This window comes from Lepus europaeus, chromosome 10 (genome assembly GCF_033115175.1).
Source record: "Lepus europaeus isolate LE1 chromosome 10, mLepTim1.pri, whole genome shotgun sequence".
Classification (NCBI taxonomy): Eukaryota; Metazoa; Chordata; class Mammalia; order Lagomorpha; family Leporidae; genus Lepus; species Lepus europaeus.
This window is the reverse complement of record NC_084836.1, coordinates 14,854,900-14,877,679: the sequence shown is the minus strand read 5'-3', so window position 1 is coordinate 14,877,679 and position 22,780 is coordinate 14,854,900. Positions and strand designations below refer to the sequence as shown.

At 43.4% G+C, this 22,780-nt stretch overlaps 1 protein-coding gene across 2 annotated transcripts in view; it reads left to right on the top strand.

Annotated features, from left to right (window-relative positions):
• The window catches only part of TCP11L2 (t-complex 11 like 2), a 49,504-nt gene extending 27,895 nt beyond the window's left edge, over nucleotides 1-21,609 (top strand). For both annotated transcript variants that reach the window (XM_062202979.1, XM_062202978.1), the window contains exons 7-10: nucleotides 9,867-10,054; nucleotides 10,268-10,449; nucleotides 13,644-13,816; nucleotides 19,290-21,609. In XM_062202979.1, coding sequence (XP_062058963.1) covers nucleotides 9,867-10,054; nucleotides 10,268-10,449; nucleotides 13,644-13,816; nucleotides 19,290-19,534 — 788 coding nt within the window. In that variant the 3' untranslated portion in view covers nucleotides 19,535-21,609. The remainder of the gene's footprint in view (nucleotides 1-9,866; nucleotides 10,055-10,267; nucleotides 10,450-13,643; nucleotides 13,817-19,289) is intronic.
• Nucleotides 21,610-22,780: the final 1,171 nt, after the last annotated feature.

Below are 22,780 nucleotides of genomic sequence, written 5' to 3'. Positions count from 1 at the left end.
GAGTTCTGGGGTCCTGGCTTCGGCTTGGCCCAGACCTGGCTGTTGAAGGTATTTGGGGAGTGAAAGAGCAGATGGAACCTCTCTCTGAGTCTCTCCATCTCGCTCTGTCATTCTGCCTTTCAAATAAATAAATGAATTTTTTAAAAATATAAAATGTACTCAGAAAAACCTTAGGTAATAATTGGGTGTTTTTACTAAGCATCAATAAGATAAACACATGCGATCCACCTAAATTATCTGTGGATAGAGTTACAGATTATTGCTAGGTAGGAACCTTAGTAATTTTTAAGGTACCTAGAAAGATAAAGTTTTACTTGGATAGCATTTATATTTCATAAAATATTTCATTAACTTTATTTCATGTATTCTTTCCAAAAGTCCTATGGGGCAAAAATTCCTTTCTCAGCTATATGTCAAAGAGCACTGTGATTGTCTTTTACTGGCACTTAAGGCAATCAGGAAATATTTGTGGAATTGCATTTATTATTATTTTATATTATTATTAATATTTTAATTAATGTATATTATCATATAATGTATTATATATAATTATTGCATATTATATATTATTATATCAAATATATCATATACTTATTAATATATATTACATAATATATAGTATCTATTAACACAGTAATATTTTTGTATTTTTATTTTAATATATTATTATAATTATTTATTAGTTCATTTATTTAAACTGTATATATTTATCATGTACAACATTCATTTTTTTCCATCTACTTGGAAAGCAAAGTGTCAGAGAGGGAGGGAGGAAGGGTAGGATGGAAAGAGAGTTCTACCCACTGGTTCGTTACCCAAATGCCTGCAACCGCCAGGCTGGGCCATACCAAAGCCAGGAGCCCAGAACTCCACCCACATCTCCCATGAGGGTGTCAGGGACCAAAGAACTTGGATTATCATCTGTTGCCTCCCATGGTGCACATAGCAGGAAGCTGGAAAGAAAGCAGAGTAGCCAGAACTCTAACTGGCATGGTGATATGAGATGTGGGCACCCCAAGTGGTAGCTTAACCTGCTGTGCCATAATGCCCATCCCTGTGGAACATTTTAAAGACAGACAAACTGATATTCAGCAATGACCTCAGTCAGTCACATAGTTACTAAGCAGTACAGCCAGGACTGGTAACCAGATCTCCCCAGTCCAAGTGCAGATTAAACCTAGCTGTGACTTTTACTATTTTCTTTGGAATTTTTCAGTTTGTGTTATATTGCAAAGCAACAGATACCGACTCTAGCTGACTTAGCAAAACAAGGAAGTGAATGGAAGGGTGAGGATAGTTCAGAGGATTGAAGGAAAAGCTGAAATGCCAGAAACCCAGATGTATGTCAGAAATCTGGGCAAGAAAACCAAGGAAATTCCAGGCTCCGTGGTTAGGGTGGCTGCTGTGCAATGTGGGCCATCCTTGACACTGAAGTCCCAGCAGAGGCTGGTGGACATATGATGTGAGCCAACCCCTCCCTGGTCATGGAGGCACAGGGCCTTTTTACTGATGTTCACACAAGAAACCATGGAATGGGGGAAAGCAGTTTATCAGAGAAAAATCAATACCAAAAGAAGGGAGGGCGACGTGTTGCTGGTCAAAAACAGCAGATGTCCTGCCTGAGGGACTACATTCTTCTGACTGAAACCTGGGGTAGTCCAGAAATGCACCTGTGAGGCCATTGCTTGTGTTTGTGTTTCCCTCTCCTACAAGAACTTTTTTTTTTTTTTTTGACAGGCAGAGTGGACAGTGAGAGAGAGACAGAGAGAAAGGTCTTCCTTTTTGCCGTTGGTTCACCCTCCAATGGCCGACACGGTAGCGCCCTGCGGCCGGCGCACCGCGCTGATGCGATGGCAGGAGCCAGGTGCTTCTCCTGGTCTCCCATGGGGTGCAGGGCCCAAACACTTGGGCCATCCTCCACTGCACTCCCTGGCCACAGCAGAGAGCTGGCCTGGAAGAAGGGCAACCAGGACAGGATCAGTGCCCCGACCGGGACGAGAACCCGGTGTGCCGGCGCCACAAGGCGGAGGATTAGCCTAGTGAGCCGCGGCGCCGGCCTCCTACAAGGACATTTTGAGAGCAGGACCATGTTTATTGATCTTTGAAGCCTCAGTACCTGGCACATGGTAGGGCACATGGTAGGTACTCAGTAGTCATTCTGGAATGAGTGAGCAAATGGAGAAGCTCTTTTTTTTTTTTTTTTTTTTTGACAGGCAGAGTGGATAGTGAGAGAGAGACAGAGAGAAAGGTCTTCCTTTTTGCCGTTGGTTCACCCACCAATGGCCGCTGCGGCCAGCGCATCGTGCTGATCCGAAGCCAGGAGCCAGGTGCCTCTCCTGGTCTCCTATGCGGGCACAGGGCCCAAGGACTTGGGCCATCCTCCACTGCCTTCCCGGGCCACAGCAGAGAGCTGGCCTGGAAGAGGGGCAACCAGGATAGAATCCGGCGCCCCGACCAGGACTAGAACCCGGTGTGCCAGTGCCGCAAGGCGGAGGATTAGCTTGTTAAGCCACGGCGCCGGCCAGAAACTCTTCTTTCTGTCCCCATGGAAAACCAAGGCTGCCAGAGCTTGTGGAACCTTGCCTGTGGAGCCACATAGAGAAGCTAGTGCTAGCTCATGGGAGTGGAATCTCAGCAGATCCTGGAGGAGGAACCAACATGTGCTCTTTGTCTGTTCCTAATCGCACTCACTTTTAAGGACTCATAAAATCACCTGGGGCATTTAACTTTAGATGCCTGTGCCATGCCCTAGTCTGATTAAATCAGAATCTCCAGGAGCTGTGCCCAGGATTATTTTTTCTTTTTACAGCTCCCCAGGTGATACTCAAGTCAACCAGGATTGAGAACCCCTACGCCACACTGTTGCTTTTGTTCAAGATAACTAAATGGGCTTTTAAATGTGTCAGCTGCAAGTGATTAAATTCGCAGTATAAATGCTTATTACTGCCACATTGTAATTATATCCACAATGATTTACACTTGCTCTCTCGGTTGGATGTCTTTTAAATAAAAGACTGCAAGTCTTTTGCATCTTTGTAAACAGAAGTAGCAAACCAGGAACAAAATTTGACAACCAGGGAGCAGAGCTGTGAAGTTTTCCTGCTGGTGTTGCTCTAGTATAGTGAATAGAGCTACTCATAAATGATCAAGAGTTTTATAGGAACTGTAGTATAAAAAGCAATTTACTTCTCATGGGAAACATCAGAACTGGGTCACAGGTAAGACAAAGTGAACGCTGCCCTAAAGCAGACAGCCTCTGTAAGAGAAACGCAGCATCCCAAGGTTAAGCCTTCTCGAATAGTCTTCAGGACGTCAGATTTCATTTGGTGCATGATGTAAGAAACCCTTTACTCAAGATTGGAAAAAATACTTGTGAACAAAAGTAAATAAATACTAATTGTCATCTAGGTGTTTAGCCAAGGGTGATTTTACTCCTTTTCCCAGGGGGCACTCAGCCACGTCTAGAGACACTCTATTTATTTTTTAAAGATTTATTTATCTATTTGAAAGAGTTACACAGAGAAAGAAGGAGAGGCAGAGAGAGAGAGAGAGAGGTCTTCCATACACTGGTTCACTCCCCAACTGGCCGCAAAGGCTGGAGCTGCGCCAACCCGAAGCCTCCTCTGGGTCTCCCACACAGGTGCAGGGTCCCAAGGACTCGGGCCATCCTCCACTGCCTTCCCAGGCCACAGCAGAGAGCCGGATCAGAAGTGGAGCAGCCGGTCCTCAAACCACCAGCCACAGCGCCGGCCCTGAGACACTTTAAATTGTAGCAACCTGGAAGGACACGGTGGGAGGGTAGAGACGCTGTGGAGTGTCTCTGGCATCTGGTGGACAGGTGAGGGATGCTGCAAAATGTCCTGCTGTGAACAGATCACCACCCCACAAAGAGATTATCCAACTCAAAATGTCCACTGTGCGGAGCTCTAGAATCCCTGCTGTAAGCAGCCGATTCGAATGAATCCATTTCTTGATGGCCCAGAGAAGTGTGTTCACGTTCCAGGACCATTTGAGTTTCAGTAAGCAAGGAAATCGGCAGTTGGGCACTTGGGGGTGGTTCTGTATTTGAGGGCAGTCTCATCTCCGCGAGTCACAGCTGACGGTGGTGCCTTCTGCTGCCTTCTTGCCATCCTTCCATCATCAGGAGGTTCTGTGTCCACCTGCCAAGGACGAGCACTGGCAGAGGCACCTTTGGTAGCAATTCTGTGTGGGTTGTATTTGTTTGTCAACAGAAACTGCTACTACTAAAGGAATTATGCTAGTAATAACTGGTAGGCACCTATTAATTCATAATAATGATTTACAATATGGTAATATTTAAATGCCACATGCTTGAAAATTAAAGAAATTCAACTATAAAACCTCACTTCCAGTGATACACATTTTTAGTGCAGAAGAATTGGACTTGATAAATAAGCTTGTTTAAGTGAAAGGACAGCCTAACTTGTCACACGTTGTTTAAGGTCGGGTTAAGTATGGAATTCAAAGTTCAGTGACTCCTTCCTTCCTTCCCTCCCACCCTCCTTTCTGGAATAGCCCTTAGTACCAAGTACTAGGGATCATGCTAAATAGACTGGATTTTCAGTTCTAGCTGATTTCTAGGTAGCATCTCCTTTAAAGAGATCTGGTGAGATTCCACTTCCTTGATCTAGCACACCAACTGGTCTTAAAAAAAAAAAGAGAGAGAGCGAGAAGAAGAAAAATAAAAACTTAGCCTGCTCACTTATTTTGTGCTGTGTACAGCCACTTCTGTATGGGGTAGCTTCAACAATGATTGGCAGAGAAGGGAGCTCCTGAGCTTCAGAAACCAAAATAATTGCAAGTGATGACAGACACTCCTCCTTAACCCCGCCACACACACACACACACACACACAGCTTCAAAGGTTGTGTGGAGAGTTTAAGGAGCTCCCAACACTTACTGGCCATTTCCTAAGTGCCAGAAACAGTTTTGCATGTCTTTGCTGAACCCTCGACTGCAGGAGGGGCCTATTATTGTCCCCACTTTTTAGATGAGGAAACTTAAGGAGACATGAAGTAACGTAAGTGTTCCAAAGCATACAACTAATGGGTAATAAAGGCAAGATTTAAGTTGAGACTGCCTGGCTCAGAGGCCATGCACTCAGCCACCTCCCCAGCCATTTACCACCAAGGAGAACCTAGCACAAGTTCTTAGTCCCATGTTGATTTCTTTACTGCTAGGTTATGGTTAATTGGAATTCATTCATCTACAATGGAAATTTGACCTGCAGTCTATTTGCTTCCCATGCTGTGTTGTTTTCTTTCTTCTTCTTCTTCTTTTTTTTTTTTAAGATTTATTTTATTTAATTAAAAGAATTACAGAGAGAGGTAAAGACAGAGAGAGAAATCTTCCATCTGCTGGTTCACCCCCCAGATGGCCACAACGGCTAGAGCTGTACTGATCTAAAGCCAGGAGCTTCTTCCAGGAGCCCAAGGACTTGGGCCATCTTCTACTGCTTTCCCAGGCCATAATAGAGAGCTGGATTGGAAGAAGAGCAGCCAGGACTAGAACCGGTGCCCATATGGGATGCTGGCACTTCAGGCCAGGGCTTTAACCCGCTGCGCCATAGCGCCAGCCCCGCTGTGTTGTTTCCTAAGCTCTGTTGCACATGAGCTCTCTTGCTGATCAGCCTCTCTGCGTTATAGGTTGTGTTCTTGTCAAATCTATTAAAGAAATAAATGTAAAGTACTCTGACAATTAATTTTAGAAATGGGCACTGCCAAGCTGGTGCTGTTGCATAGCAGGTAAAGCCGCAGCCTGTGATGCTTCATCCCTATGGGGATCAGTTCAAGTCCCAGCTGTTCCACTTCTGATCCAGCTCCTTGCTGATGTGCCTGGGAAAGCAGGGGAGGATGGCCCAAGTGCTTGGGCCCCTACACCCACGTGGGAGACCTGGAAGAAGCTCCTGGTTCCTGGCTTCTTTCTGGCCCAGCCTTGTCTGTTGTGGCCATGTGGGGAGTGAACCAGCAGAAGGAAGATCTCTCTCTATATATATATAACTTTGACTTTCAAATAAATAAAATAAATCTTTAAAGAAAAAAGAGAGATGGGTACTTCCATGGTATGCTGGATATGGTTAGTACTGGCCTGGGAGGCATTTGCTACACTGTCAGGAACTTTGTGAACTAGTAAGCCCAGGAATTACTAAAAATTAAATCATATAACTTACAATTAAGTAAATTACCTTAAAACTCTCTGGGAAATAGTTGGTCAGTTTCTTGTTCAACCTGCACTTTGCATACAACCAAGCAGTTGCAATGCTGGGTCTTTATTCCCTAGAAGTGGAAGCTTAAAACATTCAATAGAAGCCTATACATGAATGCTCATAGCAGCCTCATATATGGCCACAAACTACCAACAACGCAAATGTCTTTCAGCAGATGAATAAATGGGTAAGAGAACTGTGATGTCGTCAAACAGTGGAATACTACTCAGCAATAAGAAAGAAACAAACTATTAATACATACCACCTGGATGGGAGCTGATATTGGTCTACTCTGGTTGCCATAACAGAATATCATAGGCTGAGTGGCTTAAACACCAGAAGTTTACCATTCACAGTTCTGCAGACTGGGAAGTCGAGGACCAAGGTGCTGGCTGATTTGGTTCTTGGTGTTTAGATAGCCTCCTTGTCACTTCTGACATGTCCTTTTTCCAGTGTGTGCATGTAGACAGAGAAAGAGAGCAAGCTCCCCGTGTCTCTCCTTATAAGGGCACCAGTGTCATCTGGAGGACCTTGCTCTCGTGACCTCACTAACCCTAATAATTTCCCAAAGGCTCAATCTCCAAATATCATCACAGTGGCAGTTACAGCTTCAATACACTAATTTTGGAAGGGGCGGCAACACAAACACTCAGTCCATAACAGTTACATATTATAAAATTCTGCCTATATGACATTCTTAAAGTGACATAGGTATAGTGATCAGTAGTTGCCAGAGATTAGGTTTGGGGTGAGATAGGAGTTTTAAGGGGTAATGAGGGAGGGTTTTGTTTTTTTTTTTTTTTTAATAGTTGGTGTTGGAATAGTTCAGTGTCCTAATGTTTATATGAATCCACATATATAATAAAATTTCATAGAACTATATACATAAATAACAAAGGTATATAAAATTAGCAAAGGCCTAGTTAGTTATATTTGTATTTAAGTTAAAGATGTTGTACTGATGTCAGTTTCCTGGTTTTGACAGTGTCTTGTGCTTATATAAGATGTTGTTGTTGGGGGTAGCTGAGTGAAGGGTACACAAGAACTCTACTATTTTTAAAATTTCTTGACTCTCAGTCTGTTTCGAAATATAAAAATTTTTTAAAAAATTATTTACTTGAGAGGTAGAGTTACAGAGAGAGGGAAAGAGGGAAAGAGGGAGAGAGGGGGAGAGAGAGAGATCTTCCATCTGCTGGTTCACTCACCAAATGGCCAAAATGGCCACAATGGTCAGAGCTGAGCTGATCTGAAGCCAGGAGCCAGGAGCTTTTTCCAGATCTCCTACAGGGGTATAGGGGCCCAAACACTTGGGCCATCTTCTACTGCTTTCCCAGGCCATCAGCAGGAAGCTGGATCGGAAGTGGAGTGGCTGGGCTGGCACCGCAGCTCACTTGGCTAATCCTCCGCCTGCAGCGCCAGTACCCCAGGTTCTAGTCCCGGTTGGGGTGCCGGATTCTGTCCTGTTTGCTCCTCTTCCAGTCCAGCTCTCTGCTGTGGCCTGGGAAGGCAGTGGAGGATGGCCCAAGTCTTTGGGCCCTGCACCCGCATGGGAGACCAGGAGGAAGCACCTGGCTCCTGGCTTCGGATCAGCGCAGCACACCAGCTGTAGTGGCCATTTTGGGGGTGAACCAACGGAAGGAAGACCTTTTTCTCTGCCTCTCTCTCTCACTGTCTAACTCTGCCTGTCAAAAAAAAAAAAAAAAAAAAAAGAAGTGGAGTAGCAGGAACTCGCACTGGTGCCCATATGGGATACCGGCACCACAGGTGGATGCCTAACTTACTATGCCACAGCACCCCCCCCCCAAAAAAAAAAAAAGATTTTTAAAAGCCTTATGATACAAAATAAAAAAATAAACATTATTTTAAGTTCTACATAGTTCCACTTATGTGAAGCTATAGAAGACAAAAATAACTCATGAAGTTAGAAGTTAAAAGTAGCTGAGTGGGGGTGCAGATGACTGGAGGGGGAGATGAGGGAACTTTCTGGAGCTGTGGAAATAGCCTATGTTTTATTTTGAGTGCTAGTTGCACAGTTATTTGGAATGGTCAAAACTAACCAAATTGAACACTTAAGAGCTAAGCATTTTGTTGTATGAAATTATTATTTGCATACAAATTTGTATTTTATGTGTGACAAAACAAGTAAACTGAGAATGATAATCATAATTGTCCATAGTCTTGAGAGTCAATACACCTATTGAACCTGGATAATGGAAGCACCGTGTAGTGTCGTGCTACTTGGGTGTCTCTTCCCAACTTCACATCCAGTGACTTCTCCCACTCACTCATTCTACAGATGAGGACATCAGCATCTTAGGAGAGGAATGAGGGCTACTTCCTTTGGGGTATGGATGGAAATAGAAGCCATGGAAATGGGAAAGATGGTCCAGTGAGATTGAAGAATAATGAAAGTGGGTTGGGTAGAGTCCTTGGGTAGAGTGACTTAAAGAACAGGCAGTTGAGGAAGGACTTAGGTATGAGATGTAGAAGGACAGCCAGAGGAATCCAGGAGAGGGTAGAACAGAAAGAGTTTCAGAGGAATATATTCAGAAGGGCAGGCATTAATTAGAGAGATTTTTTTTAAATAAAGGAAAAACTGAGACATGTTTGTTTGATTTTACAACCAGAAAATTGGTTGTGGCCTTAGAAAAGTCATATAAAGTAGAAGATATATTTCAAGACCCTTCTCACCTGCATTCTATATCTTTCTCAGTAAATGGCACAACCATTTATTCAGCTGTCCAAAGTAAACATTTGGGAGTCACACTAGAATCCTTCTTTCCCTACTTCCCACATGTGGGAGGTCATCAAGACCTGTGGGTATTCCCCATAAATGTTTTCACCCCCTTTATCTCACTTCCACTGCCCTCGTGCCTTCATTCTCTTGTCTGAATGACTGCAGTAACTTAACATTCTTCCTTTCTGAGTGATCTTTTAACATGTTGCGCTGATTGTATCACGCTCCATGTTCAAAACAGCTATCCAAAGATTCCACATTCCCATACTTGGTGTTTGTAACTTGGCGTCTGTGAATCTCAAAAGAGAGAGAAAACGTATGAGTATGGGCATGCATCTTGAGAAGGGAATGGCTCTAATCAGACACTCAGAGGGGTCTGGGGTCCAAAATGTCTACTAATCAATGCCTTTAGTCTAAATACTTTCTCTGTACCAAAGTCAAGGTCATCCGTGAGTTGCTTCTGTCTACTCATCCAGTGCCATCTGCTGGCACCCTCTTCCTCCTAGTTCGTCATGGACCAGCAGTGCAGGTTTCTTGCAGCCTCCAGAATGTGCCATTTGTTCTGTTTTCCAGGTCTCTTTTCAGGCTGCTCTTCCTGAATGCCCGCCCTTTTCTTCCATCCGCCTTCTGCCTTCAAGTGCCACTTACAGGGCTCTTCTGCCCAGAGCCTTTCATGGACAACCTCTACTCTCTGCACTTCCACTGAGCCTTATAGCGTTCGCTGTATTCTACTCTGATTGTTAGTTCACAGCTCTGTCTCTCCATGTGGACCGCAAACTCCGTGAGGGGCTTGGCTGTGCATTTTCATTCATGCCCTGTTAGTAACAGCATCTGTCAGGTGGAATGCACAAGTGAAGGGAGGAGTCAGCTGTAGGACAAATATGTGGCCTTTTTTCCTCTTAGGTGCTCTTGATCAGACCACAGAGTGGATAAAAGAATCCGTCAATGAAGAATTACTTTCTTTGTCTGATACTGCTGTAACTCCTGGGGTGGAAAATAGCTCCAAGCCAAGCCTGAGTCCTACATTGGTGCTAAATAACAGTTACTTGAAGCTGTTGCAATGGGATTATCAGAAAAAAGAATTACCAGAGGTGAGTGAGGTTTTTTTTTTTTTTTTCTGTCCCCAGGTTGTCTAGTATTTAAGTTCTAACTCTGAATTCAGCTGACTTGTTTGTGTTACATGTGTTTTAATGATTTTACTAAAAACCAATAAAAATGAGAGTTTGGATATGACATTGCTGATTTTACATTTTCATGGTATTGAGCTTCCCTTTCTATGTTTACGTTTTGAATAAATATGCTAGACACTCATGACAGATGGAGCACGTCTTCAGGAACTGACAGAAAAGCTGAATCAATTGAAAATTATTGCCTGCCTGTCCCTAATTACCAACAACATGGTGGGTGCTATTACAGAAGGCCTGCCTGAGCTTGCAAACAGGTTAAAAAGGATTTCAGCTGTTCTTCTTGAAGGCATGAACAAAGAGTAAGTTCCAAATGTTTGTACGTGCTCCCTTCCGTATTACGGCTCTGCGTGTGTTTCAGAGAACCAGAATAACCTTGGGCATCTGGGTGTGGTGTTCAGGACCGAGCTTTAGAGAAGCTTCTATCTTACACCTCCTTTTTTCTAGAATTTCTTTTAATATCCGAAAGCTTAGATGTCCTCTCGTAGGAAGGGAGAGCTGTTTATACCCAGTGCCAGGATGAGTGTAGAATATCCACTGAGGATGGGTGTGTCCAAGAGCTTTTCTTTGACAGCACTGTGGGAAGAACAACCAACCAACAGAAATCCCCCACCCACCCCCTCAGTGTTTCGAACGGCCCTATCAGAAAGTGTTTTCCAGGCTGGATTCTTAGGACTCTGTCATTTCTGCAGTGAAATGTTTGCTGACTTCCCCGACCCGCCCTACCATGGAGTCTTTGAAGGTGATGACAGTTCTGTCCTTCAGAGATGTGATACAAGTCCAGTGAAGGTTTTGTTTTGGATAAATTCATCTTCTGTATCAAACCATTATTGACTGTTAGAGTCCAGTTTAGATTTTTGCATTTAGGTCATCCTGTTGGAAATCCTAAGCCAGAAAATGGCCCTAGTCTCGGTCAACGGCCAGATGTCTCCATAGGTCTTCTGTGGACCAGCTCCTCCTGCTAGACCTCCTTTCCGGTGTGTGAGGGGTGCACGTCCTCTTTATTCCTGCCATTGAAGGGGGATGTATGTGTCTGCCCATTCTCCGACCCATTACTCAGACGGCACATACATTTTTGATAAAATCCTAGAACGTTAAGAGCCAAATGCCCCCCGAGTGGTTACAGAATCCAAACTTCTCCTTTTTAGCTGATGCTTGAATAAAGAACAGAAGGTGGCTGCACCACCAGAAAAGGCCTGAGTCCTGGTCTGACTCTTTCAAGGCCCTGCCCTTTCTACCGATGGTGGTGCCGACCAGCCAGGCTTCTTTATTGCCTAGTCCAGGACTCAAGTTCTTTAACAAAAATAAATCTCTGGTTTTGCAGTTGGTCTTATCTTAGCATTTCTCCACACTAGGTAACCATTACTGTCCAGAAATTTTTATTTATTAAGCCTGTATTCAACACCCAATGCTGCTTAGGTATTCATGTAAAGCAAATAGAAGGTGGTTACTAGTTTGGGTCAGGCAGACCAGGATTAAATCCAAGCTCTGCTATTTGCTTGTTATAGATGCTTGAATATGTTCTTGAATCATGCTGAGGATCACTTCCTTGCCTGTAAAAAGCAATTGTGACTGTACTGACCTTGGAGTTGTAAGAATTTAAGAAGTTGTAAGAATTTAAGATGGTTCATGTGAAGCACAGGTGTCTGGCACATAGTATGTGCCTGATGAATATTAGCTATTAATAACTGTTCTGTTGTTAAATCACCCTCCATTTAGCTTTTTCTGGTGGTTTATCTGGCTCTTTATTTGTTCTGTTAATTTTTTCCCTTGTGTTAGGAAATAGACACAATCAATTCCCAGTTGCCCTCATTATGGATGGGGTAAGCATCCATAATGTAAAACAGCAGAGCATCCCAAATCGTCAGTCAACCTGCCTGTCATTTATATTTGACTGGATAATGCATCTTGAAAACTAGCAAAAAGCTTGCTTTTTCTACTGTGGAATAGAAAACCATGGTATTAAAATTAATTTTTTCCTTATCCTAAGAATCCACTAGTTAAAAGCAGGAGAAAGTTAAGGCAGTGTCTTGTAGTGGAGAAAAAGTCAGGAAGTAAAAGGTTTTGTCTCATACAATCTACTCTTGGATTCTGGAACCCCTTCGGTAGGTCCAGTGTAGGTGTGTAACAAATTCCAGATGAGGCAGAACACCAAGAACCTATTTTTTTCATTGTTCTTAATGATGATGATAATAAAAAGCATTTTATTTTTTCTTCTTCTCATTAAGCATTGACTACATGCCTGTCAGTCTGCTGAGAGCTAACACAGGCATATAACAAGATCCACGGAGAGGACCTTGAACCCAGGTCCACATTACTCCGTGATTTCTACTCTCAACTCACTCCATTATACTGCCTTCTATCCTTGGGCCCTTCTCCTATCCTTTCATTCCCATTTTCTTTCTTTCTTTTTTCTTTTTTTCCTTTTTTTTTTTTTTTTTTTGACAGGCAGAGTTAGACAGTGAGAGAGAGACAGAGAGAAAGGTCTTCCTTTTTTTTCCGTTGGTTCACCCCCCAAGTGGCCGCTACGGCCAGTGCGTTGCGGCCGGCGCGCTGCTCTGATCCAAAGCCAGGAGCCAGGTGCTTCCTCCTTGTCTGCCATGTGGGTACAGGGCCCAAGGACCTGGGCCATCCTCCACTGCCCTCCCGGGCCACGGCAGAGAGCTGGACTGGAAGAGGAACAACCAGGAGAGAATCTGGCACCCCAACCGGGACTAGAACCCGGGGTGCTGGCATCGCAGGTGGAGGATTAGCCTAGTGAGCTGCGGCGCCGGCCCTATTCCCATTTTCACAGAGTTACCTTACAGATCTTTTCTGGCCAGGGAGATGCAATTTTTAATTATCATTCCCTAATAAAGTAGATCCAGAAAATTCCCTCATTACCACTTTTTCCTTATCATTTGTATAACCCACTTCTTTGTTACTTTTCACAGTTTTCTGGTTGCTATATATTTGGGATTATTAATCAGTTATTTGAAATTTAATTAGAAGAAGACGCTTACTATCTTTGGTTATGATCTGTCAGGAGTTTTAGATAATTTAACCTCTGAACATTCTGTTGTTTTCGATTGGTGTTATAGATTTACTTCTCAAGTACAGATAAATGAATTGATTCTACCCCATTTTCCAAGCACATTAAAAAAAAAAAATGTGTGAGTGAAACCACTCAGACCAAAGCATTTATATTAAGAAGTAAATTGATGGTTTCCATTCCTTTCTGATAGCCCTGCATGTACATGGGGTTATAGACTTATTTTTTCAAAAAACAGATTTTTCTGATTCTGCCTTCCTGTTTAAGCACTACTTAAACAATGAGTGGTTTTGAATATTTAAAAATCTGCTCCATGTGAAGGCTGGGGACTGGGAGGAGTGACTATTTCCTAAATTGATTCTAATGGAGGTAATTGTTGTCAGCATAAGAGAAAATCGATAGACATCTGAAACAAGTTAATTAAAATATACTTTCCTTGGTGGGATTTTATTTTATGTGTTATAGGACATCTAACTTGAAAGAAGTCCTGAATTCAGTTGGTGTTCAGACTTGCGTTGAAGTTAACAAGAGCCTGATGGAGAGAGGCTTACCCACTTTAAATGCTGAGGTTCAGGCTAATCTCGTGGGTCAGTTTTCAAGCATCGAAGAGGAGGATAATCCTATTTGGACCTTGATTGGTGAGTCTTCATTTATTTGTTGGTTTCTGCTTCAATTCCAGTTCACTTTAGCTGGCTCGTTTTGACTAGTGTCAGTCAAATTTTAGTCTGAAACACATGGATTGCTTTCAGAGGGTAAACATAAAGCAGTGCTAACATTTGCAAAGCTCTGGGACTAACTGCTTCTTCTGTGTCTATCTATAGTGGGGTAGGAGATGGCCCCAGGCTTACTATCTTAGCCATGCAGCCAACAGGTTTTATGAAGAAAATGACACAGTGCTGCCAGTAATGTTAAAATCCTAAAATTAGTGTACCACTTCTTCCTGCTGGCAGTGTGCATGCAGAACGTGGAGAGCAGCTCCTCTCGAGTGATCCTGAGGGAACTGAGTTCCCTTTTCATGGTCAGGCTTAAAGAGACAAAGAGTAAAAGGCCTGGAACCAGGACGTAAGTGGAGGGGAGGCTCTGACTGTACTTTGGCCTGAAAGGAGCTATCTCAGCATCAAGCTGTGTTGGTGAGTTGGAAAAATGGAGAATTGCTCTCAGTTAGGGCTTTTTCTGTTACTTGTGACAAAAACTCTAAACCTCTCAACTAGAAGCAAAATGAGCATTTCTTTTCTCACGTCACTGAGACGACCAGGAGTAGGCCTGACTGCTGGTTCTGCCCAGTGGGAGCTCAAGTTGTGTCTGTTTTTTCTGTCTTCATGTCTCAGCACAGCCTTCCTCTGGGCTGGCCGTAGTCACAGACTGTTCCTGTGATAGCAGGATGGCTGCGGCTCCAGCCTATGTCTTTCCAAGGTTAAATGAAGCAAAGTACGGGGAATCTGCCTCCCTGTTGGCTCAACAGCGGCCCCAGTATTGAGGCTCATTAACCTGGCTGTCTGTATTCTTTTTTTTTTTTTTTTTTTTTTTTTTGACAGGCAGAATGGATAGTGAGAGAGAGACAGAGAGAAAGGTCTTCCTTTTTGCTGTTGGTTCACCCTCCAATGGCCGCTGCGGCCGGCGCATTGCGCTGATCCAAAGCCAGGAGCCAAGTGCTTCTCCTGGTCTCCCATGCGGGGGCAGGGCCCAAGGACTTAGGCCATCCTCCACTGCCTTCCCGGGCCATAGCAGAGAGCTGGCCTGGAAGAGGGGCAACCAGGATAGAATCTGGCTCCCCAGCCAGGACTAGAACCTGGTGTGCCGGCGCCGCAAGGCGGAGGATTAGCCTGTTAAGCCACGGCGCCGGCCTATATTCATTCTTGAATCATCACGGTGGCCAGAGGGAAGGAACTTAAGCCCGAGACATGTGAGCCAGGGGACAACCTGCTTTACCTGTGACACGTGGTGAGAGGAGGGAGGTGATGGTTCCCCTGGAAGAAAATCAGGGCATTGTGGCCGTAGAAGGCAGCACAGGCTAGTGTGTGGCAAAACGCAAGTGTCTACTACAGAGGCTGAGAACCCAGCCTAGAAGGAGAGTAGAATTAGAACACACCAAAGTGCAACATTGCTGCAGAAATACAAATACATTCTATTTGTTTGTGGCTCTCAAATGGTTTGCCTTGTCCTTATCCCTGGGGACGTGCAAAGCTCGGAGTGCAGGTCCACAGGCCATTTGTGTGGCTACAAGGCTTCAGCTCCCCGCCTCCAGAAAACAACATGGCTGATGCACAGCACTGTGGGCAGCAGGAGAGGCTGCCGCTCAGAGGGGACAGTTGATAAGGGCAACAAACAGCACAACCACAGCCAGCTGGGACTGGGCCCTTACCTGTATGGGCTCATATGCTGACACGGACCTGCTCTCGCAGCAGGTGGTCTCCAGCTGAACCAGTGGTCCCTGGGAGATGGTGTTCCTAGGAGGCTAAGGAGTGGCTGGGGGACTGAGACACTGCATAGCAGTCTCTGCTGTGGACTGCTGGATGTCCACTAGTGTGCAGGCCTCAGCGGACAGGCTGCACGTTGGCTCAACTGCCGTGTCTCCATGCAGTGCTGACACTTAATGCTATGGGTGAAAGCCTGGGGGCCGTGAAGAGGTTCACTAACTCTCACTGAAGGTCACTTAACTAGCCGAGGGCAGCTTGGGTTCTTCCCTAGCCTGACTCCAGAGCTTACACTCCTAACCGCTGTCACCCATGGGAGTCAGTGGGAGCCCTGCAGCCTGTTGGGCGGTGGCCAGAGTGTCAGAGTGCGCTCTGTGCACTTGCTCAAGAGAAAGGAAGCACTTGGCAATGTCAGAACCGACAGGGACAGGAAGCGCCCCACCCCAATTGGCCTCTGACGATCCATGAAAGCAACTTTTGTCTACCCAACTCTTCTCAGCCTTACTGTCCCGAACTTGTGCAAATTGAAAACTTTTTTTTTTTTTTCAAATCTCATTGAAAATATTGTTGTCCTAGCAACTCCAGCAACTTACTTCAGCGTCTCTCATTCAGCTTTGGAAGCCAAAGACACACCTTTGGTAGGGACTCTGTCTGATCCTAACTGGACAGATGCCCCTGTCGCTGTAGTCTTGGCCTAAAACCTGCAGAGGAGACGGAACCACTCCTCTGTATACTAGCAATTTTGAAAGGATTTCATTTTGCCTTCACCTTGTGGGAAACTGTTTGGTCATGTCTGTGATGAATTTAGACCTGCCACTCTATATTCAGTCAAAAGGGAAATTTGGTATTTAGTTAACTCTTAGTTTTCTGCCTATAAAGTAGTTAGAATTGATTAAGCACTTGGGAAAGATTCCTGGGATATAAGGGCTTGGCCCAGGTTAACTATGGTTCTCCTTCCTGTTCCGTGTACCCATAGTCTGACTTCTTTGTTCTTAGCTGGTGTGCTGTTTATTTACCCAAAGGGATAACAGTTCTCATTGTGTGTGTGTGTGTGTGTTTTAAAGATTTATTTATATATTTGAAAGTCAGAGTTACACAGAGAGGAGAGGCAGAGATAGAGAGAGGTATTCCATCCGCTGGTTCATTCCCCAATCGGCCACAACGGCTGGAGCTGTGCTGATCTGAAGCCAGGAGCCACGAGCCTCTTCTGGGTCTCCCATGTGGGTGCCAGGGCCCAAGTACTTGGGCCACCTTCTACTGCTTTCCCAGGCCATAGTAGAGAGCTGGATTTGAAGTGGAGTAGCCAGGTCTCGAACCGGCACCCATATGGGATGCTGGTGCTACAGGCCAGGGCGTTAACCCACTGTGCCACAGTGCCAGCCCCTCTCATTGTGTTTTTAGTCATTTAAAAAGATACTTCTAAAGGTAGCTTTAAAACCAGTTTTTTTTTTTCTTAAAATGTATAACAAAAAAAAAACAGGAAAAATTATTTAGGTAGTATGGACCACCTGCTGTGTAGACTCTTTGTATACACACAGCAATCAAATGTTTGTTGAAAGTGATTTTCAGTTGTACAGGTGATACATGAATGACGTCTCCTTGTTGGAAATTCAGATGAGGCTGAGATCATCTTTGCTGCCTTCTCCACTCCGCACTCTTTCCCAGGTCTCATTGTTTTCAGTTTGGTGATTGTAGAGTTTTTTCATTCCATTCTCACATCAGTTCAATCAGCACTTACATTGTGCCTGCTATATGTTAGACCAGGAATATAAAGATAAAAAAGACAAAGCCCTCACCCTCAAAGGGTCCACTGGTGTCAGAGGCGAGAGACACATTCTCAAGTGGCAAAAATAGGCTGTGATAGTTTAAGAGTAGGTGTAGGGAAGCCACAGGAAGGAGGTAACTTTAGGCGTGGCATTGAAGGAAGCTTCTGACTCAGGGCATAGATGAAATGAGATGGAAGGGCATTCTAGCAAGAGGAAACAATTTATGAAAGATTTATTTTATTTATTTCAAATGCAGAGTGATAGAGAGGAATGGGAAAACATAGAGAGGGAGAGAGAGAGAGTGAAAGAAAGAAATCTTCTGTCTTCTGGTTCACTCCCCAAATGGCCACAATGGCTGGAACTGATGATCCAGGTTGAAGGCAGGAGCCTGGAGTTCCATTCAGGTCTTCCATGTGGGTGGCAGGGGCCCAAGTACTTGGACCACCCTCCACCGCCTTCCCAGGCTCATTGGCAGAGAACTGTACTGGAAGTGGAATAGCCAGGACTCGAACCAGAGCTCTGATATGGGATGCCAGCACTGCAGGTGGCAGCTTACCTCCCTGCACCACAATGCAGGTCCCAAGAGGAAACAATTCTAAACCATGTGTATTGGACATTGGAAACTAAGTTCCAGGTCAGATCTGGCTGGATTGTGTGATTTTGGAGAGAAATGTTTGAAGATCAGAGCTTCGTTTAATGTCATAGATGTTCAACTTTGATGGAGTGCATTTTGCAAATGTTCTTATTTGTGAGTTTTCTGCTTCCAAAGGCAGAGAGAGCTGGAGGCAGCCCGAGCTGTAGCAGGACTGATTTGTCCAGTCCATCCGCAGCCTGATTTTCCTGCACACTGGAGTGCTTTCGTGCAGCAGTAGCCTCAGATTCAGGTGCACTGAAGCAGTGAAGCGGGAAGGGTGGGGAAGGTGGGAAACTAGAGTGTATGTTGGGGCGGCCTTCCTCAGTGTCTCTTGATTGAAGTTGAGGTTGGTCACGTGTGGTGACCATATAATCTGTTGTCCAAAACAGAACCCCATGGAGAACTCTTTTTAATTATGTCAGGATGACATGTATAAACTTTGACTGTCTGGGAAAACTTAGATGTATAGTCACCCTGATCATGTAGTAATAAAAGTGCCTAAATTTGCCAGATCTGTAGATGTTTCAAGAAGAATCAGAAATTTGGATTTCTATGTGAAACTTCATGCTTTTGAGTGGCTTCTTTTAAAACAGACAAAACAACAAACATGACACGGGCCAAACAAGCAGTGCCAGTTTTCAAACTCAGCCTTAGTGTACATAACTATAATCATGGACATTAGGGATTGACTTTTGTCAAAGATTCCTCCCTACAAGGGCTATACAGTTCAGGCTACCCCAAAACGCCATTGCTTAAAAATATGAACATTTTGTATTCCCACAAGTCTGTGAGGAGTTGGGTAGTTTTTGGTCTTGCTGGACTCACTCATGAATCTGGTTGGTCAACTGTGGCTCGGGTAAGCAGCTCTTTTTCAGATGTCTGAGAACTGATTGGCTAGAGGCTGGTCTAGGCTGCCTCACATGGAACATCTCAGTTTCCTTCCCCTTGGTCTCTCACACCATAGCAAGTCAAGGCTTGTTCGCTTGGTGGTGGTTGGCAGAGCGTGGACTGTGATTCATGCCTCTTGAGCATGGGCATGGAACGACATGCTGGCATTTCTGCTTCATTCTCTCTTGGACAAGCAAGTCATAAGGTCAGCCAGATTCAAGGCATGGAGAAAAACACTCCATCCCTTGATGGGAGGAACAGCACACCACTTTGTAAAAAGTTTGAGTGTAGGAAATGGTAAAGAATTGAGAACATTATTGCAATCAACCTATCACAGTTTTTTGTTCTTGTTTTAAGAATTATGTACTTTAATAATGGGACAGATAAAACATCTTTTTTCCCCCTACAGATAAACGAGTCCAACTATACATGAAAAATCTACTTTGTCTTCCAAGCCCTCAAAAATGTATGCCCCCGGTGCCAGGAGGCCTTGCTGTCATTCAGCAGGAACTAGAAGCACTGGGCTCTCAATATGCAAGCATTGTGAATCTCAACAAGCAAGTGTATGGACCATTTTATGCGAATATACTTCGAAAGCTGCTCTTCAGTGAGGAAGCCACAGGGAAGGTAGTTGCTTCGTCTCCTACTAACTAAAGTGGACTTGGCATCGGATAAGAGATTGGAAATTCAACACTTTGGTACCCAGTTGCTTTACATGGATGGCATTATTGATGCGGCACATTCTCAGTACCATCCATGGTACAGTGTTAGCCTGATCTGTGTTATCCAGTCATATTAGCATTACAGAAGACGTGCACATCACATAGACCCGATCTGTGCATCATTTTCAAGTTCAAAACAGAGATTTTTTAATGACAGCAATTTGTAATTAATTATATTACTTATATAAGACTTCTAAATGTTTTCTTAAGCATTTATATTTGGCTTATTTTTTCAACCCATAAGGAGTTGTTTTTCTCCCTTGTCACTCTCAAATCTAATGATTTTTAAATTGGGTACAACTTCTTAAGAAGGGTTCAAAGTTATGAGAGTAACCAAGGGAACTATTGTTCTAAACAAATGACATGAAGTATACAAAATTGTATTTGAAATGTACAATTACATTTTATTCATATGTAATAGAAACTTACATAGTAAGTACTGAAATTCCATAAATGTATCAAATCATATTTTGTGATACCAATTGCCAGTATTTATTTAGAATTTAAATTTATTAAGTACATTTTAATGCTGTATACAGATTCTAGATAAAACCTCCCTTGTTTGTTTAGTGAAAATAGAAACAATTCCCTTCTAAACTTCTAGAAGTTGGTTTCTTCTTACAAATTAACTTGTTCTCTGAAATAATTTTTGCACAAATCTGTTAGTTAATGTCTTGAATTTCTCAGGCCATTGATAAGATTTATTTACGATTTCTATGTTATCTATGTAAGGCAGGACTGATTTGAACTGGTTTACGTTTACTTGTAAGAAAATGAAGGGAAGTTAACAATAAAATAAGAACCCATCCTCCATAAAAGTTCACATCTGAAAATTTGGATTTTTTTTAACCATATAACTTAACTAGCAAATACCTTTTCTGCTAATTAAATCCTTACCATGTTAGGACCAAGATGCTCTTCTCAGTATCATTGTCATTACCATTATGCCTGAGCATTAAATCAAACTTTGCAAGGCTGAGCACTAATGGTCATTGGGATTTTAGAGAAACCTACTTATCCTGGAATTCCATACTCCTTTTGGAGTCTTGAAAGAAGTCCTGCAGCTTGGAGGTAGGTAGTCAATCTAGAAAATGTTTTATTTATATAAAATATATTTTTGATTGATTTTTGATTTTTTTTTCCACTAAGAACTCATTAAACCTTAGTGATTTGGTAGGGGAGAATGGATAAGAAATAAGGCGCTCCCAGCCTCCTTTCCCTCAGCACAACCTCAACCATTGGAGTATTCTTCCATTACTGTACGAAGTTTTAGGAAACAACTGAGTGAATGAATTAGCTCCAATCTTCACATTTTGAATGACATGTCAAAATTGTAGGAAATTCTGAATGTTTTTCACAGTGGTCAGTGCAGAAGTCAGCCATTTTGTCCACGTGAAGAGCTGTGTGGAAGTGGAGTTTTACTGAAGAGCACGTCATTGGTCTTACCCATATTTAGTCCTATGCTTAGAAACCATAAGGTGCTAAAGACTTGTATTGTCATTTTCTCTTGAGCTGAAGTAATTTTGAACCGTGCTTACCCTGGGCTGTGGGTGGCAGGGAGGGTCTGCCAGTAGGAAGGTAATACATGTGTAGTGTGATTGGTTGCTTTCTGAGATGAACTGTATACTTAACACGTGGTGTGCTTTTTTTATTATCAGATTGGAATCCAGCAGATACTCCTTTATATACTTGATTATGCTGCTGTTGCCTGCAGGGAAACAGTGTGCAGACATTTTCAAAATGCATTTAAAATGAAGGGCATTCTGCTTTTTATTTTCTCTTTTTAAGTGGCAAAGTCAATCTCAGTGTCTCAAGTCTGGATTTAGGCAACTACATTTGTTAGCACTTTTTAATTATATCCCTTAGCATGTTGTTTATTTAGTTTTTACCTAAATGTTTACTTGTACTTTTGAGGTTTTCCTAACATGGTCGTGTTTTGTAATGTAAATTTTATTAAACACCATATGCATATTTTCATTCTTCTGCTAAACATGTATTGTGTGCACTCATCTGAATTTTAAAATATTAAAAATTATTTCAAGATAATTAACGTCTCCATCTTTTAAATCATTTTTGGATACCTTTGGGCTGGAATGTTGGGCAAATATTTTTAAATTTGTGAGGCAGAGAGACAGACACACACACATACAAAGACAGAGAGAGAGAGAGAGAGCGAGCACCCATCTACTAGTCCACTCCTCAGATGTCCAAAGCAGCTGGGGCTTGGCCAGGGTCAACGCTGGAATTCACATGAGCAGCAGGAACCCAGTTACTTAAACCATCACTGCTGCCTCCCAGGGTGTACATTAGCAGGAAGCTGGAGTCAGGAGCCAAAGCCAGGTACTCCAGTGTAGAATGTGATTACCCAAGCCACTAGGCCAGACACCTATTCCTGGCCAATCTTTATTATTTTAGAATAGTTCTTGTACTGCTTATCAAGATCCTTCCAGACATAAAGACATTCAGTCAGTCAACATGGACTTATGGGGAATCTATTAGATGTCAAGTATTCTAGTTGTTGTGATACATAAAAGTTTAGACAGATACTATCCTTGAGTAATTGAGTAAGAAGATCAAACTTAAGAATAAAGTGTCATAAGGGTTAGGAACCAAAGCAATGCAATCTGCTGGGATCCAGCCACATTGGACTGAGTGTTGTGGCTTGAGGTTGATTTCTCAAGTGTCCTTGCTGCGTTGCCTCACTTGTTTAAGATTTAGGGTCCTGGGCCGGCGCCACGGCTCACTAGGCTAATCCTCTGCCTGTAGCACCCACATGGGAGACCAGGAGGAAGCACCTGGCTCCTGGCTTCGGATCAGCGCAGCGCAGCAGCCAAAGTGGCCATTTGGGGGGTGAACCAACGGACAGGAAGACCTTTCTCTCTCTCTCTCTCACTGTCTATATCTGCCTGTCAAAAAAAAAAAAAAAAAAAAAAAAAGATTTAGAGTCCTGGATACCAACTTTAATTGAATGAGTCTGGGTCAAGAGCCCCAGCTTTAATTTGCAAGGGATGGAATGAGGGGAGTTATTGACTAATATTCCTAAAGTCCCATTGAAGTCATACAGTTAGGGATTGATTTCTCCCAAGTAGGAAGAGTATTATGAGGAGCAGAAAGAAAAAAGAAATCCCCAGGCTGGCGCCGCGGCTCAATAGGCTAATTCTCCACCTGCGGCGCCGGC